Source organism: Mastomys coucha, unplaced genomic scaffold (genome assembly GCF_008632895.1).
Source record: "Mastomys coucha isolate ucsf_1 unplaced genomic scaffold, UCSF_Mcou_1 pScaffold22, whole genome shotgun sequence".
Classification (NCBI taxonomy): domain Eukaryota; kingdom Metazoa; phylum Chordata; class Mammalia; order Rodentia; family Muridae; genus Mastomys; species Mastomys coucha.
Window position 1 is genome coordinate 255,476,540 of NW_022196905.1, and position 15,577 is coordinate 255,492,116.

At 46.2% G+C, this 15,577-nt stretch overlaps 1 protein-coding gene and 1 pseudogene across 1 annotated transcript in view; both read left to right on the forward strand.

Moving 5' to 3' along the window:
- Window positions 1-15,092, forward strand: part of Bco1 (beta-carotene oxygenase 1) — a 45,859-nt gene extending 30,767 nt beyond the window's left edge. The window contains exons 8-11 of the mRNA XM_031337237.1: window positions 8,518-8,623; window positions 10,213-10,307; window positions 11,758-11,869; window positions 14,460-15,092. Coding sequence (XP_031193097.1) covers window positions 8,518-8,623; window positions 10,213-10,307; window positions 11,758-11,869; window positions 14,460-14,746 — 600 coding nt within the window. The 3' untranslated portion in view covers window positions 14,747-15,092. The remainder of the gene's footprint in view (window positions 1-8,517; window positions 8,624-10,212; window positions 10,308-11,757; window positions 11,870-14,459) is intronic.
- On the forward strand, window positions 6,378-6,761 carry LOC116068085 (annotated as a pseudogene).
- Window positions 15,093-15,577: the final 485 nt, after the last annotated feature.

Genomic DNA, 15,577 nt, shown 5'->3' on the forward strand with positions numbered 1-15,577 from the left:
TGCAGACAGCCAGGAATTCAGATGTTCACCCTACAGGCCTTACGCCCCAGGAACAGTCCTCTGTAGTCCAGGGGACCTTTTCCCACCCTCATTTCTGAGCTCTGCAGTACAGGGGTTCAGCCTAACCCAGAGAGCAGGAGAGCCAGGATTTGTACCCAGGCTTGTGTGTCTCTTAATTTGGGACTCTCTCCTCTTTGTAACGTGTCTCTGTGTGTCTCTGCCATGGCTTATCCCACACCTTATGTCACCCTGATTTCACATCCGTAAAATTGTTGTTGTATTGTTGTTGTATTGTTGTTGTTGTTGTTCTAAGTCATGTGAAAGGGGACATGAACCTCGCCAGGGAAAGCAGCACTCCGTGCTGGACTGTGGAGGAGAGCATGCAGTGAAGGAGACCTGAGAGCCCAGCAGAGGCCTGCTGCTCCAGCTAGGGCTGCCTCTTCCCAAGTTTTCTGAGTTTGCAAAAATGAGTTTAGTGTTGGGGGTTGTCCTAGTTAGGGTTTCTCTTGCTCTGATGAGACGCCATGACCAAAAAGCAACTTGGGGAGGAAAGGGTTTATTCAGCCTATGTGTCTACATCATAGTCGATCACTGAAAGAAGCCAGGACAGGAACTCAAGCAGGACAGGAACCTGGAGGCAGGACCTGATGCAGAGGCCATGGGGGCACTGCTTACAGGCTGCTTCTCATAGCCTGCTTCCTTTCTTCTTCCTTCCTTCATTCCTTTCTTTTTTTTCTTTAAGATTTATTTACTCATGAATTTATGAACATGAATTAATGTATATAAGTGCTGTGTCTGCACAGGCACCTGCTTGCCAGAAGAGGGAATCCCATTACAGATGGTTGTGAGCCACCAAGCAATTTCTGGGAATTGAACTCAGGACCTCTGAAAGATCAGCCAGTATTCTTAACCACTGAACCATCTTTCCAGCCCCCTAGTCAGCTTTTTTATAGAACTCAGACCACCAGTCCAGGGGTGGCACCACCCTCAATGACCTGGGCCCTCCCCCATCAATCACTAAGTAAGAAAATGCCCTACAGCCAGATCCTCTAGCAGCAGCTTCTCAGTTGAAGTTCCCTTCTTTCAGATGACTCTCTTTTTCAGATGACTCAAGTTTATATCAAGTTGATATAAAACTAGCCAGCACAGGAGTATACGTAAGGGGTAGAAAGAATACTTAGTACATTGGGACTCTGGGTTTAACCCCTAATATGACCTTGAAGAAAGAAAGAAGTCAACCAGATGGGCATGTTGGCATATGCCAACAATCCCACCACTCAAAAGACTGAGGCAGGAAGCCAGGCGGTGATGGTACACTTGGGAGGCAGAGGCAGGCGGATTTCTGAGTTCAAGGCCAGCCTAGTCTACAGAGTGAGTTCCAGGACAGCCAGAGAAACCCTGTCTCAAAAAAACCAAAAAACCAGAAAAACAAAAAAAGAGAGACTGAGGCAAGAGAAGGGCAAGTAGCAGCTAGGATGCCTGGTGAGACCTTAACTGTTGTTGTTGTTGTTGTTTTAATTGTTAAAAAAAAAAAAAGGAAGGAAGGAAGGAAGGAAGGAAGGAAGGAAAGAACAGAGGGAGGGAGGGAGGGAGGGAAGGAAGGGCTGGAAAGGTAGCCCAGCAGTTAAAAGCACTGGCTGCTCTTCCAAAGGACCCAGGTTCAAATCCCAGCACCTACATGGCAGCTCACAACTGTGTATAACTCCAGTTCCAGGAGTCTGGCACATTCACAAACATACATGCAGGCAAAACACAAATGCACATAAAATAAAAGCAAGTAGATCTTTATTTAAAGAAAGGAAGGAAGCAAAAAAGGAAAGGAGCCGGGTGGTGGTGGCGCATGCCTTTAATCCCAGCACTTGGGAGGCAGAGGCAGGCAGATTTCTGAGTTTGAGGCCAACCTGGTCTACAGAGTAAGTTTCAGGACAGCCAGGGCTACACAGAGAAATCCTGTCTTGAAAAACCAAAAGAAGAAAAGAAAGAAAGGAAGGGAATGAAAGTAGGCAAGCTGGTTGTGCCGGCCTATAATTCCCACGACTCAGGAGGCTGAAGCAGGGAGATCTGAATATTTTAAGGCCAACCTGGCAACTTAGTGACACCCTGCCTCAAGATAAAAATAAGATCTAGGGGCTGGAGAGATGGCTTAGCAGTTAAGAGCACTAACTGCTCTTCCAGAGGTTCTGAGTTCAATTCCCAGCAACCACATGGTGGCTCACAACCATCTGTAATGGGATCTGACGCCCTCTTCTGGTGTGTCTGAAGAGAACTACAGCGTACTCACATACTTAAAATAAATAAATAAATCTTAAAAAAAAAAAATCTAAAAGCCAGGACAGGACTACAGGGTAGTTCAACAAAATTATGTTTGCCAAGCAAACAGGAGGCCCCGGCCCTAGGCTCAACTGTTTCAGTTTTACTGCAAATGCTGGAATGTTGGGGGACTTTTAAATCATTACCTTCCCACCCTCCTGAGGGCGACTGAGTGGTAACAGCACCCCATAAAATCACCCCAGCCCTGGCCTCTGCACCCCTTGTACTGGGATGCACTGAGGAGTTTCTTCTGGTCTAGGAAGAAGAGGGTGTCACAGAGCACACAAGGCATGAGTCACAAGGCTGAACTCAGCCCAGGGCTGATGCAGGAAGAGGGACAGGCTCCCTCCCCACCCCCACTTTAGGTTTTACACCCTTTGATCACATAGGGGAAAGGCTACTTCCTCAGACCCAAGCTTGAATGGGTTGTCTGTGTGTCTTTAAAAGCCACCTTGTAACCGCCAGGTGCTTTGAAATTAGCAAAGGCAAGCAAACCCTTGGATGGGTGGCTCTGGCCACGCAGCTTAATTGTTGTTTATTGTCCCTTAAAGATGACTTCTTTGCTTTCAAGTCACTCAGCTGCCTGGATGTACAGATGTGAAACTTGGGTAGGTGGACACAGCCGCACACAGCCTGCTCCAAGGCCCCAGCTCCATCCTAGCCTGGAAAGTTCTCCCGTCTCAAATGCCCTCTACTCAGGGGCATTTGCCTATCAGTGTCCCCCCCAGGCCCCCCACCCCCTGCTTCAGTGTCCCATTCTGGAGTCCTGCAATCATCTGCAGCACTCCCTGGACACAGAGCATCCCGAGGGATTGTAATACATGCTGAGAGGCTCTCAGAGGCTTAGAAAGGTCTTCATTTTCAGGTCTCTGTGCCATCACTCCCTCCCCTGTCAGGGGTGTATATATACTGTGGCACCCTGTAGGGTGACACACACCTCCAGTATGACTAGCTTATTTGATCCCCTCGTGCTGCTGAGACACGGGCTCCTAGAAGGCAGGGACACTGACTTGCAGCAGGTCAACCCTGAATTTAAAAACTCTTACATGTGAGGAATGAATGAATGCATGAATGAATCCATGAAAGAATGAGTGCATGAATGAATGAGTGAATGGAAAATATGAGGCAAAGCTTTAAAGAGGGCCCAGCTCTCCTGTTAGTGTTCATACCATGTCCTGGGGAGCAGTGCTTTGCAGCCAGAGCAGATGGTGGGAGGTTATTCTCAGAGGTCTAGGGCCTCATGATTATCTTTGATGCTCAGACCAGCTGGGGTCAAAGGGAGGCAGCATGGAAGGGCCCCAAACACCCCAGCTGTTTATGTAGTGCTGCGGGTACCTGAGGTGGGGCTCTGCAGGGGTGGAGGAGTGGCAGGGAGGAACCTAGGCATGTCCAGACAGTGGGGCAGCCGCCCTGCCCTCGTCCTGAAGGGCGCCACGGCATGTTAGAGATGGGTTTTGTGAGAATTCTCTGTCATGGATCACAGGCTGTCACAGGAGGAGGCAATGCTAGACTTACATGAGATGGCTTTGGATCCTGGATCAGCAGATTTGGGGTTTGTCTCCAAAGGCCCTGTGTTAAATGGCTTTTCTGCTCAGAGACTTTGGCAATAGGATCCCTTTCTCTATGACTGTCACTTTAGAGGCCTCTATCTGTCCCTTCTGTCTCCGGCATGGCTCCTTCTCCATGAGATGAGAAGTCTGAAGGGCCAAGGGGTCATACCTACCAAGAAAGGCATCTCTCCATCACACCTACCCATGCATTGGATAACTGGGATTCCAACCTGTTTGACAGACTGCCTCTGTCCCACTAAGAACAGGAGGCATTGCTAGTATGTCTGTGAGGTATCTAGGACTGGCTGGGACTTAGGGTGCTGGGGGGCCCGTCTATGTAGCTCCAGGTAGAGCCTGGAGTGAGAAGTGCTCACTGGCCATTTCATCTAGCTAAGAACTGAGGGGTCCTGGACTTTTCAATCCAGACCCTTTCCAGGGCAACCTTTGAGACAGAACCTGCTATGTTGCTAGAATGTTCTCCCTGTCTGTCACAGTAGCTGCCAACAAGAGTGTGGTGGTAAAGCATGGGAGATGTGGCTTCTTTAGGGCCCATGGAAGTTTCGATCTCACTTCACCTTCTTTTAAAGTCTCAGTATCCACACACGGCTCTTCTCTGTGCCTCAGCCTTCTTTAATGAGGGATGGAACGGGACCAATCTTTATTAAAGACCCCAGCAATCCAACTACGGAAATGCAATAAACTTCCTCTTCTTTCCAGAAAGATAAAAAAAAAAAAAAAAAAAAAAAAAAGAGGAGCTGATATCATTAAAATAGGTTGGTTTTAGTTCTACTGTTTGGATAGAGCAGTTCCAGATGATAAAAGCCCATGTATCTGGGTAGGAGGGCGGTTTGGTCTACTTAATTAGCCTGCTGCATTTGGGCATAGGACCCGTGGGCCTCAACTCCGCCTATTGCTCCAGGCCCTGCAACTTTTAAGAACTGTTAACTGTTTTGCCCATTCACACTGCAACCCTCTGAGTTATTCTTCATCCCAGAGTCTCCAGTTAAGAGGGAAAGTAGCTTGCCCAACATCAAAGACTCACCATTGGGATTAGGTCAGGATTTGAACTCGTGTCTGTAAACCATGCTGCCTCTGGTCCGGCACCAGACGCTTACATAGCCATAACTTTCTAAGAGCAGGCATAAAGCACTGTGCTTCACCCAGCACCCCATTTACAGACAGGGAGGCCAACCCAGTGGGCTCAAGGATCTTTTCAAACTCACATAGCAAGTTCTGAATTCTGGTTCTGTGCAGAAGCTGGCATTTCCTTGGCAGCAGATGGGCAGATATCCGAGCTCTTCGCTCACCCCCTGGAAGTTCCCTCCGGCACCAGGACTGCAGAGCAAGCCTGTGGGATATTATTTATTTATTTATTTATTTATTTATTATTTATTTTTATTTTTTTTTCTGAATTCTGGCTGAATTCCTTTCAATGCTGAGCAGGGTTTGGCTGCTAAAAGCAGCCGAGTCATGTTAGGTTACTGCTGTGTGTGGAAAATTAAAAGTTTATCCCTTAACCAGTCTGACCAGTTTCAGGCTGGAGCTAAAAGAGTGTCTGTAGGACCAACTCCCTGCGGATCAAGGCTGGACATGCCTTGGGCGGGGAGGGGGCGGGTACCCAGCGAGGCACAGGCACAAGGTGAGCTACTACATGGGGCTACTTGGTTCACAGACTTAGTTCCATTGGGCTCTCCAGCCAAAATGCTAAGTAGACGTGTTCTTTGTCCACTGAAAGTAGGGAAAAGCTTATTAAGTCATGAATTCTCTTCCTGGGTGCCATGCATCATACACTGAGCAAAATGGTGTCTGACATCCTGGAGAGACTGACCAGAAAGAAGGACAAAGAAGTTTCCAGAATGAAATAATTACAGCCTAGGACTGCTGCCTCTAGGCCTCAGCAGATTCAGACTGAGTGGTTACAAAATGAGATGTTTGAGCTAAAACCTAGAGGATGCGAAAGGCCCTCTTGCTCTGCCCTCTGTCCAAAATGTTCTTGCTTCTAGGATATTCTCAATGTGAAGCCATGGGCCCATGCTCTGCTTCTCTCTGTGTGACTTTTAACATGTCACTTTCTGTCTCTGGGCATCAGCTTCCTCTTCAAACAATCAAGGATTTGAACTAGATGAATAATCTCTAAGGACCCCTTCAATTCAGCTATACCATGCTTGCTCTCTTTCCCAGCAGATGAGCTGCCCTCATTAAGATAGGTTGTTTGGGGGGTAGCAGGTTGGAGAGGCGACTCAGTCAATAAAGTGTTTGCTATTCAGGCATGAGGACTTGGAATCCATCCCTAGCATCCACATAAAATACAAGCATGGCATTGAGTATGTGAAATCTCAGTGCTAGAGAGTCAGAGACAAGCAGATCTCTTAAGGCCAGCCAATATAGCTGATTGGTGAATCCCAAGTAAAGTAAGAGACCATGTCTCAAAAAAAAAAAAAAAAAGAAGTAGAGGAGTCCTCTCTTTCGCCTTAACTGTTCAAGGACCACTGTCATAAATGACACCGTATCAGTCTAATTGTCCTCACAAGGAAGTTCATGACAAACAGTTTGCTTCACAGGAAACACACAGTCATTGATGATCTTCACCCCGGGAAAGCAGCAGTACCAAAGACAGACATATAGGAAAAGCTGACCACAAAGTACAAGATAACGCCAGATGTCGTCTTTGTATTTGAATTCAGAACCCACTTGGATGGTGGCAGGACAGCTGGCTTCATGTGATCCATGAGCCTTAGGCGTGTGCAAGGAAGAATGAGCCTAAACACAGACCTGCAACACTTGGCCTGCTCTAGAGGAAGACTTCCAGGAAACAATGAAAGGAGTGCAGGAACCGGATGAGGAAGATCAGGGGGCACAGCAAAGGCCAATGCTGGTGCTGGCGAAAAGCAAAACAAGTAGAAATTCTGCTGGGATGGTGTGGAAGTCTATGAAGACAAACTAAGAACTTGCATGCAAAAATAATAATAATAGGGCAGAGAGTGACTCAGGAACACATCAAAGGCCAGCATCTAGCCTCTATACACAAGCACACATACACACAGCAGACACATATATGTGTTCCAAGAGAAGAAGCAGATTGCTTTTAATGTTAAAAATGATGTTGAAAAATTGGACAGAGAAGGAGATGTCAGCCGTAGTAATAATAATATACAATTATCCCCTCATTTGGCTTCTCATTCCACCTATGCAGTGACTTAGAATCCAGAGAGCTCCAAAAGTGTTCAGTGAAAGCCTCACCTCTAAAGAAATGTGGTTTTGTTGTTGTTTTTGTTTTTCTGAGACATGGTTTCTTTGTGTAGCCTTGGCTGTCCTGGAACTCACTCTGTAGACCAGGCTGGTCTCCAACTCACAGAGATCCACCTGCCTCTGCCTCCAGAGTGTTGGAATTAAATGCATTCCCCCCACCACACCCACATCCATACTACTTGTTAAGAAATTACTCTTAGGTGTAAAATTGCATGCTGTTCTGATTAACAGTCCAAGAGCTCAGAGTTACTCAGAAGTGGACCTGTCGTTTTGTACAATGTATCCATTCTCTATATGCTGCTCATCTCTTAGTCATTCTGCAGTTGGCTCAGGTATCAGATCAATGAGATGCTGTCGATTGCAACACTTTACACAAAGTATTCAGTGTTATCTGAGTTTCAGGGCATCACCAAGGGCTTGGAATGAATCCTCTGAGAGTCAGTGCTATCCCATAGACCTGCTGGGCAGCTCCAAAGATGTCATCATCAACCAAAGTGTTTGCCTAGGTCCTACTGCAAACCATTTGGTAGACGATGTCATTTAATCCTTACAATCCTCCAAAGACATGCATACTATTATCTTCCTCATACAAAGAAGGAAACTGAGCCACAAGAGAAGCTAACTTCTTGCCCAAAGTCCCATGCTTAAGTATATGGAAAATAGGGAAGTCTCCACTATCAGCTATGTTGTTCATATCTGTGCGATTTTTCCCAGGTCTTGTCCCAGGTGTACTTTATGAGCATATGTGGTTGAGATCAGACTGCGTGTATGTTTTGTTCCAAGGCTTTCTCTCATTGTTACATCCTAAGCACGTGTGTTACTATAGATTCCGCAAGTGCCCATTGAACGATGGAAGCAGCTGTTTACAAGGGAATCACCCAGCATTTCAAAGGGAGATCTTACTCTTTTGGAGCATATTATTGCTGTCTTAGAGAGAGAAAAAGCCTAGCTAGATCCTGACTTTACCTCTCGCCAGCTCTGTGGCCTTGAGAGAGTCTGTTCCTGTTGCCAATCCTCATTATCTGTTTAGGTGATAGTTGTGTTTTTAAATTTATTTATTTAATGTATAGGTGCTTTGCAGTTTTGTCTGTTCACTTCTATGTGCAGTGCCTCTTGGAGGCCAGGAGAGGCATCAGATTCCCTGGGACTGGAATTAACAGTTTGTGAGCTACCTTGTGGTGCTAGGATTCGAACCCAGATCCTCTGGGAATGCTGAGCCATCTCTCCAGCCTCCAGCCTTATTATATCTAACTGAAAATAACAGCAATGAAATAGCTGCCTCCTGTGGCTACTGAGAGACCAAGCAAGGTGATACGCTTTGAAACTCTGTTTAAGTGGATATGGTAAAGCAAGGGTTTGTGGGAATAACCATTTCTTTTTGTTGCTATTTTTAATTTATTCTTTTCAGGAGGCAGAAGTGGGCTCAAATTTAGTCAAGGTGTCATCTACAACAGCAACAGCCCTGAAGGAGAAAGATGGCCATGTCTATTGCCAGCCCGAGGTCCTCTACGAAGGTAGGATGTATCCTTTCTCACAGAAAGTCCCAGAGCCCCTCTCAGTGATATCTCCCTTCTATACAGGGACAAGCACGGAAGGTTCTTGGGCCTCCGGGAAAAGAATTTGGGGATCCTTTTAAAATAGCTTCCAACGTTTCTGGTCCTTGGATAGATGACATGCACAATTGATGTGTGGGAACGGCATAGTAGGCTCCTGTGTCTCCCTCTGCACTTTCACAATTCCTACAAAGTGGGCATTCTTGGTCCACTGGGCCCGAGAGATGCTGAGCTATATACAGAGTGTCAAGCTACAAGACAGGAGCCCCACCCATGGGCCCATGTTCCTCAGCCAGGATGACATGTGGGGCAGGTCTTCTTTGTGGTAGGGCAGTGCTGGCACTGGAGGATGCTCAGAAACATCCCTGGATTCCAAGTAGCCCTCACTGTACACCAGAGCCAGCTAAAAGCTCTCTGGGAGGTGCCACTGTCCCATGAGGCTGAGTTTCTTTGCTCAGTGTATCACAGAGCATGACACAAAGCCGTATGTACACAAATCTGTATTTCATACTTCTATGTGTACAATGAAGCTGGGTGTAGTGGTGCATGGTGGTAATGCCAGCATCAGGAGGCTGAGGCAGGAGGATTACTATGAGTACCAGGCTAGCCTGACCCACATACTCTGTCTCAAACAAACAAACCAAATTATATGCCTGTAATCTCAACTCTTAGGAGATGGGGGAAGGGAGGGGAACTTAAGGACATCTTCAGCTACAAAGTAGCCAGCATGGGCTCTAAGAGATCTTGTCTTGAAACAAACAAACAAAAAACAAGGAACACTGACTAGGCAAAGGTAATAGAAGGAACGAAAACTGCAAGATGGAGCAAGACGGAGCATCAGGGGGCAGGCAGTGCTGACCCCAGCATCACTTCTAAACTTTATCTTTGTGACATAATGCATACACTCTATAATCACCCTATTTACACTTACCTTGCCATATGGACACATCCTGTGATATGAAAATGCTTTGTAAACATCCTTTTTATAAAGATTATAATAGGATTCACTGAATTTATTTTATTTACTTATATAAGGGTCTTACTCTGTAGCCCAGGCTGGCTTTGAACTTCTGGCAATCCTGTTGCCTCAGTATCCCCTAGTGCTTGCGTAGTGACTGCACCATCCCAGGTACCACATTTATTTTATATTGTGCATTGACACTCATCCCAGTGGCTTATGAAGTCTTTTTATCATACCTATGTGTGCTTATACACACACACACTCAAACACAGCATTTTTAGACAGCCTTTTAAAAACTGCAGCAGCCTCTGATTTCAATCTCTAATTCTCTGATTTCTATCATGGATAATTACAGGCACTTAAGCATTTAAAGCCCTCTGGTCTAGGGCACCTCACTCCTGAACCTTTTGGCAGGGACAGCATCATTATCAAAGGTCCCTCCCTACCTGTGACCACCTTTGATGTAATCTGGGTCTGACTCAGGGTTAGGTACTTGGGAACTGTTTCTATGGAATGAGGTCCAGTTTGGCATAAGAGGGAAGTTCCCCGCACCAATGATGGGATTTCATTAGTGTTCTGTTCTCTCAAGGCCTAGAGCTCCCTCGGATAAATTATGCTCACAATGGGAAGCCATATCGCTACATCTTTGCTGCCGAAGTACAGTGGAGTCCAGTCCCAACCAAGGTACAGATCCTGGGAGTCCCTATGCATTGCAGACTGGCTTGCTCTGGACCCAATTTAATGTCTGCAAAGCAGACTCCTCAGGGCTTAAGACTAGGAAAGGAGATACAGGAGAGGAGTCAGTTAGGATAATCCTGAAGTGAGAGTTCTCTTCCCATTTGCACTTACGGAGCCCTGGCTCTGTGACCCTGTGGTGGATTCTGAGGACGAAGCAATCAGCAGGGAGTGCTGTCTTAAGCAACCTCCTTGCCTTCTCCAGCAGGCAGGTGTTACAGGAACTTGGAGAATTAATTTTGTTTTTTAAATAACTATTTGCCTATATTTACTATAGTCCAGTGCTGTCCAAAATGCTGGCAAGACACTATTTTTCTTTCAGATCAACACTATTTTTGTTTGTTTGTTTGTTTGTTTGTTTGTTTGTTGTTTTTTCGAGACTGGGTTTCTCTGTGTAGCCCTGGCTGTCCTGGAACTCACTCTGTAGATCAGGCCGGCCTTGAACTCAGAAATCCGAATGCCTCTGCGTCCCAAGTGCTGGGATTAAAGGCGTGTGCCACCACTGCCTGGCTCTCAGCTCAACATTTTTATTTACATGTAAAAATGCAGAGCGGTAAGGGGATGTGTGTCAAGCTCAACTACCTGAGTTTGATACCAGGAACCCACACAGTAGAGGGAGAGAACCAATTCCTGCCCTCTGGCTGCCACGTGCATGTTGTGGCATGATGCAATGATACACGCCTCACTCCCACACACTGTAAAGATGCAGAGAGTAAAAATAAAACAATAGATTTAAAATTATTTAAATTTCTAAATGCAAAATAAATAAAAATATTCACAAGCAAAAGTTAAGGTACACTCACAAGCGAGCAAGCGTGTGTGTGTGTGTGTGTGTGTGTGTGTGTGTGTATACACACACACAGAAAAGCACAAACATGCCCCAAACCACTCCCATTACTTCTATACCCTACAGGAACAGACCCATGAAAGCTCATGGGAATTTCCCTCTTTTATTGCTTATTTTGCTTTGTTTTGTGTTTGGGATGCTGGGACTCAAACTACAACCTCAGGTGTTCTGGGCAGGGGCTCCACCACCCAGCTCTGGTCTTAGTCCAGGGCCTTTACTTTTAGAGCAACGAAAGAACTGTATCATATTTTAATTGGTGGCATTAAACACCTTAACTATATAACATAAAACATTGTAACATAGTGCCAAATACCAGAAAATTTCAGGACTCCAGGGTCCTTACTTCTGTAAGCCAGTAGACCTGTGTTGATATTGGGGGAATTTGGCTCTTCCCTTCTTGGGGTTGTGCTACCAGGAACAGATGTCACTTGGGGGTGATGTCATGAGTGTAGGTGTGAATCTCCCCTTGGTGGCCTTCATGTCCTCCTGCTTCTAGGGAGTCAGCATGCTTACAGACACAGGCTCCAATCTTTCTCTTCTCTGCATACACAGATACTGAAATATGACCTTCTCACAAAGTCCTCCTTAAAGTGGTGTGAGGAGAGCTGTTGGCCGGCAGAACCTCTGTTTGTTCCCACGCCAGGAGCGAAGGAGGAAGATGATGGTAAGAGTGGGAGAAGGGAGCCCATGGACCACACTTATGATTACCCATTGAGCAGAGGCACCGCCCAGTGGCATCCCATGCTGGGTTGCCTGATGAGAAGACTACACTCAATTCTCATGTTGAGTATAAGGTCAAGGGCTTCTACCACCAGGTTTTGTAATCCACTGGGGCCCCCAGAGCTCCTCACCATCCTTTCCCAGTGAGTTTGCCTGTAGTGTTAACTTATGACAACCAAGCATTTCCAGACTGGAAGTTTACCAGAGCCTCTGTATCCAGAGATTTTACTGTGGCTCACTTGCATGACATTATGGGTACCCTGAATGGATGGTGTTTATTATTCAGTCCCTGGCAGGCCAAGAAGAGGGTCCAAGGTCCCATCATCAATCACATTGTCAGCTGAGCATGGTATGTATGCCCGAGATCTCAGCATTTGGGAGGCAGACAGAAGATAATCAGGGGTCTACGGTCATTCTCAGACACATAGAGAATTTGAACTACTAAGACCCGGTCTCAAGAAAACAAACAACAAAAAACAAACAAACAAAACAAAACAAAACAAACAAAAAGAAGCAACAAGGCATATAGGTAGGTAGGTAGATAGATAGATAGATAGATAGATAAATAGATAGATAGATAGATAGATAGATAGATAGATGGATGAATGAGTGGGTGATGGATGGATGAAGTTATTAGAACATACTACCTGACGTGCCCCACAGCTTCTGAAAACATTCTCATAGGTAAGACTGAAAAAAAGGCCACCTTCTTTGGGCATGGTATAAATTGTATGCTACACAAAGTCCATATCCTTTCTACTGAGTGACACACACACACACTCTCTCAGAACGTGCACCTTTAGTTTTGGGATTCTTTGCAAGGGCTGGCCCCAGATCTCAAATGACCTCTCTTACAATCATGTAAAGTTTTCCCAGCGCCTGAGAAATGTAGGTTTCCACTTAGCCAAATTGTCTTATCCCCTTTTGCTTCAAAAATGCCCTGCCCACAGCCCTGAGGATACCAGGGAAGGTAACAAGCTATGGGTAAGGACACCGCCCAGCCAAGCCAGGGATGGGGCTGCCCACACCTGCAGGGGAGGGCAGGCTGTCCCACTGAGACTGCCAGCTTCTTCCCTCAGGTGGGAGGGAGTGGTTCTCCACCTGGCTTTGGCTTCCTTCTGATTGTGGCCTGGCACACAGGCAGGGGGATCCCATGTCACTGTCATCTCTAAGGCAAGGGACTGTTTGCATGCACTCCTACTGAGGCCAGCCCCTTGCTTGGCTGGGCAGCTGCTTCTCACGCTTTCTCTCCACGGGTGTGGAGTGACGTTGTCCTCATTTCATCCAGGGGAGGCTCAGATTGAGGCAAATTGACCAAAGTCACGAGCTCCATATGCAGAGGTTGGATTTGAATCCAGGCCAATCTGACATCACTTATGTTCGGCTACTACAACCCAGGTCCTTCAGGTGGCATCTTGGGCACTTACTAAAAGTTCCCTTACCCTGCTCTACCTTGAAAGTGAGCACAGAGGATGGAGGACATCCCAATTTACAGGCAAAAGTTGTGGAGGGGGGATTACCAACATAACCGGGAGATGGGTTGGGTTCATTCCAGCGCCCCCGCAAGCCAGACATGGCAACACATGGCTTGGTATCCTAGCATCTGAGGGGTGGAGGTAGGCAGATATGAGTTTAAGGCCAGCCTGGGCTACGTTGCAAGACCTGTCTCAAAACAAAACAAATATGTCAATGCTTTTGCAATACAAGAAGTCCCTGCTCCACCGAGGAGCACAGCTTAGCCCATGTGTCCTCCCTGAACTGGCTGGGTCTCTCCATACTTGGAGGTTTCGAGCAGTAGGAAAGGAGCCATTTTTCAAAACACATGAAAGTGAACCAAGTGTTCCCGGAATCCACCCTGCGGATCATGCCAGCACCCATGAGGTTGGGGGTCCGTAGGAATTAGCTTCACCGCAGAGATGAAGAGACGAAGGTTTGTCGTGGCAAAGCAGCTCCTCTGGAAGTAGGTGTCCTGATTCAAATTCTGGTTTCTCTTCTGCCAACACAGAATATCAAATATTCTCTTTCCTCCTGTTTGGATCAAGGATGAGTTAAAAGATGACAGGGAGGGGGCTGGTGAGATGGCTCAGCAAGTAAGAGCACTGACTGCTCTTCTGAAGGTCCTGAGTTCAAATCCCAGCAACCACATGGTGGCTCACAACCACCTGTAATGAGATCTGACACCCTCTTCTGGTGCATCTGAAAACAGCTCCAGTGTATTATACTGGAGCGAGCGGGGCTGTCCTGAGTTCAATTCCCAGCAGCCACATGATGGCTCACGGCCATCTGCACAGCTACAGTGTACTCATACACATAAAATAAAATAAATAAATCTTTTAAAAAAATGACAGGGAGACAACTCTGAGAAATGTCTCTCCAGGTAGAGGGTACACAAGGCTATACTTTGAACACTGGACCAGAAAGGGAGCCCATAAGGAAAGCAGCCATCTAACCTACAAGACGGCCAGGACTACACTCTCCACATTGCAAATGGAAATAAACTGGGTTTTTTGTTTGTTTGTTTTGTCTTCTTGTAGGAGTCATCTTATCAGCCATTGTCTCTACGGATCCCCAAAAGTTGCCTTTTTTACTTATTCTGGATGCCAAAAGTTTTACAGAGTTGGCTCGCGCCTCTGTTGATGTAGACATGCACCTGGACCTGCATGGTTTATTTATCCCAGATGCAGACCAGAATGCAATGAAGCAAACTCCAGCTGAAACGCAAGAGGATGAAAATTCAGATCATCCTGTAGGTCTAACAGCACCAGGACTGGGCCACAGTGAAAATGACTTCATAGCAGATCATGGTGGTGCAGGTCTTTAATCCTAACACTCAAGGCAGAGGCAAGCAGGTCTCTGAGTTCAAGGCCAGCCTGGTCTACAACACAAGTTCCAGGTTAGCCAGGGCTACACAGAGAAATCCTATCTTGAAAACAAAAGAAAGAAAGAAGAAAAACTTCACTGGTAGGACCTAGAACAGTAAGTATGGTTGTTGACACTATCAATAGGGACGGCATCTAGGATTCCTGAAGAAACAAACTTCTGGGCCTGTCTATGAGAGAGTTTCCTTATTTTGTTAACTGGGCAAGGAAGATCCAACCTGAATGTGGTCAGCACCATCCTATCCCTTGACCAGAGGTCAGGACTGAATAAAAAAGAAAAACCCTGTAGCTGGACTTTTGCTACTTTTTGGGTTCTTTTTGGTTCTTTTTGGGTACCCTTCTCCATCTCTCTTCATCTACTTTTCAACCCCCAACACGACAGAGAAGAGAAAAAAGAATAGAGGGGGAAGGGGGCGATGGTATCTTTAGACTACTTCCTGCTGACTAGAGGTACTGATCAGAGGCATTAGGTTCCTTGGGACGTTTGACCTTTGCCTTCAGGATATCTAATTTCCTCTTTTCATCTCTTCTCACATGACTACACGACAAAAAGCAACCAACAGCTGTCAATAACCAACAACCAAAAGCAACCAAAAACCAATCAACAACAACCAACAACATCCACCACAAACAACAAACAATAGCCACCAGCAACCAACAACTACCATAACCAACAGCCACCACAACCAACAATGAACAGCAACCAACAACCAACAGCAACCAACAACCAACAGCAACCAACAACCACCACAACCAACAACAATCAACAACCA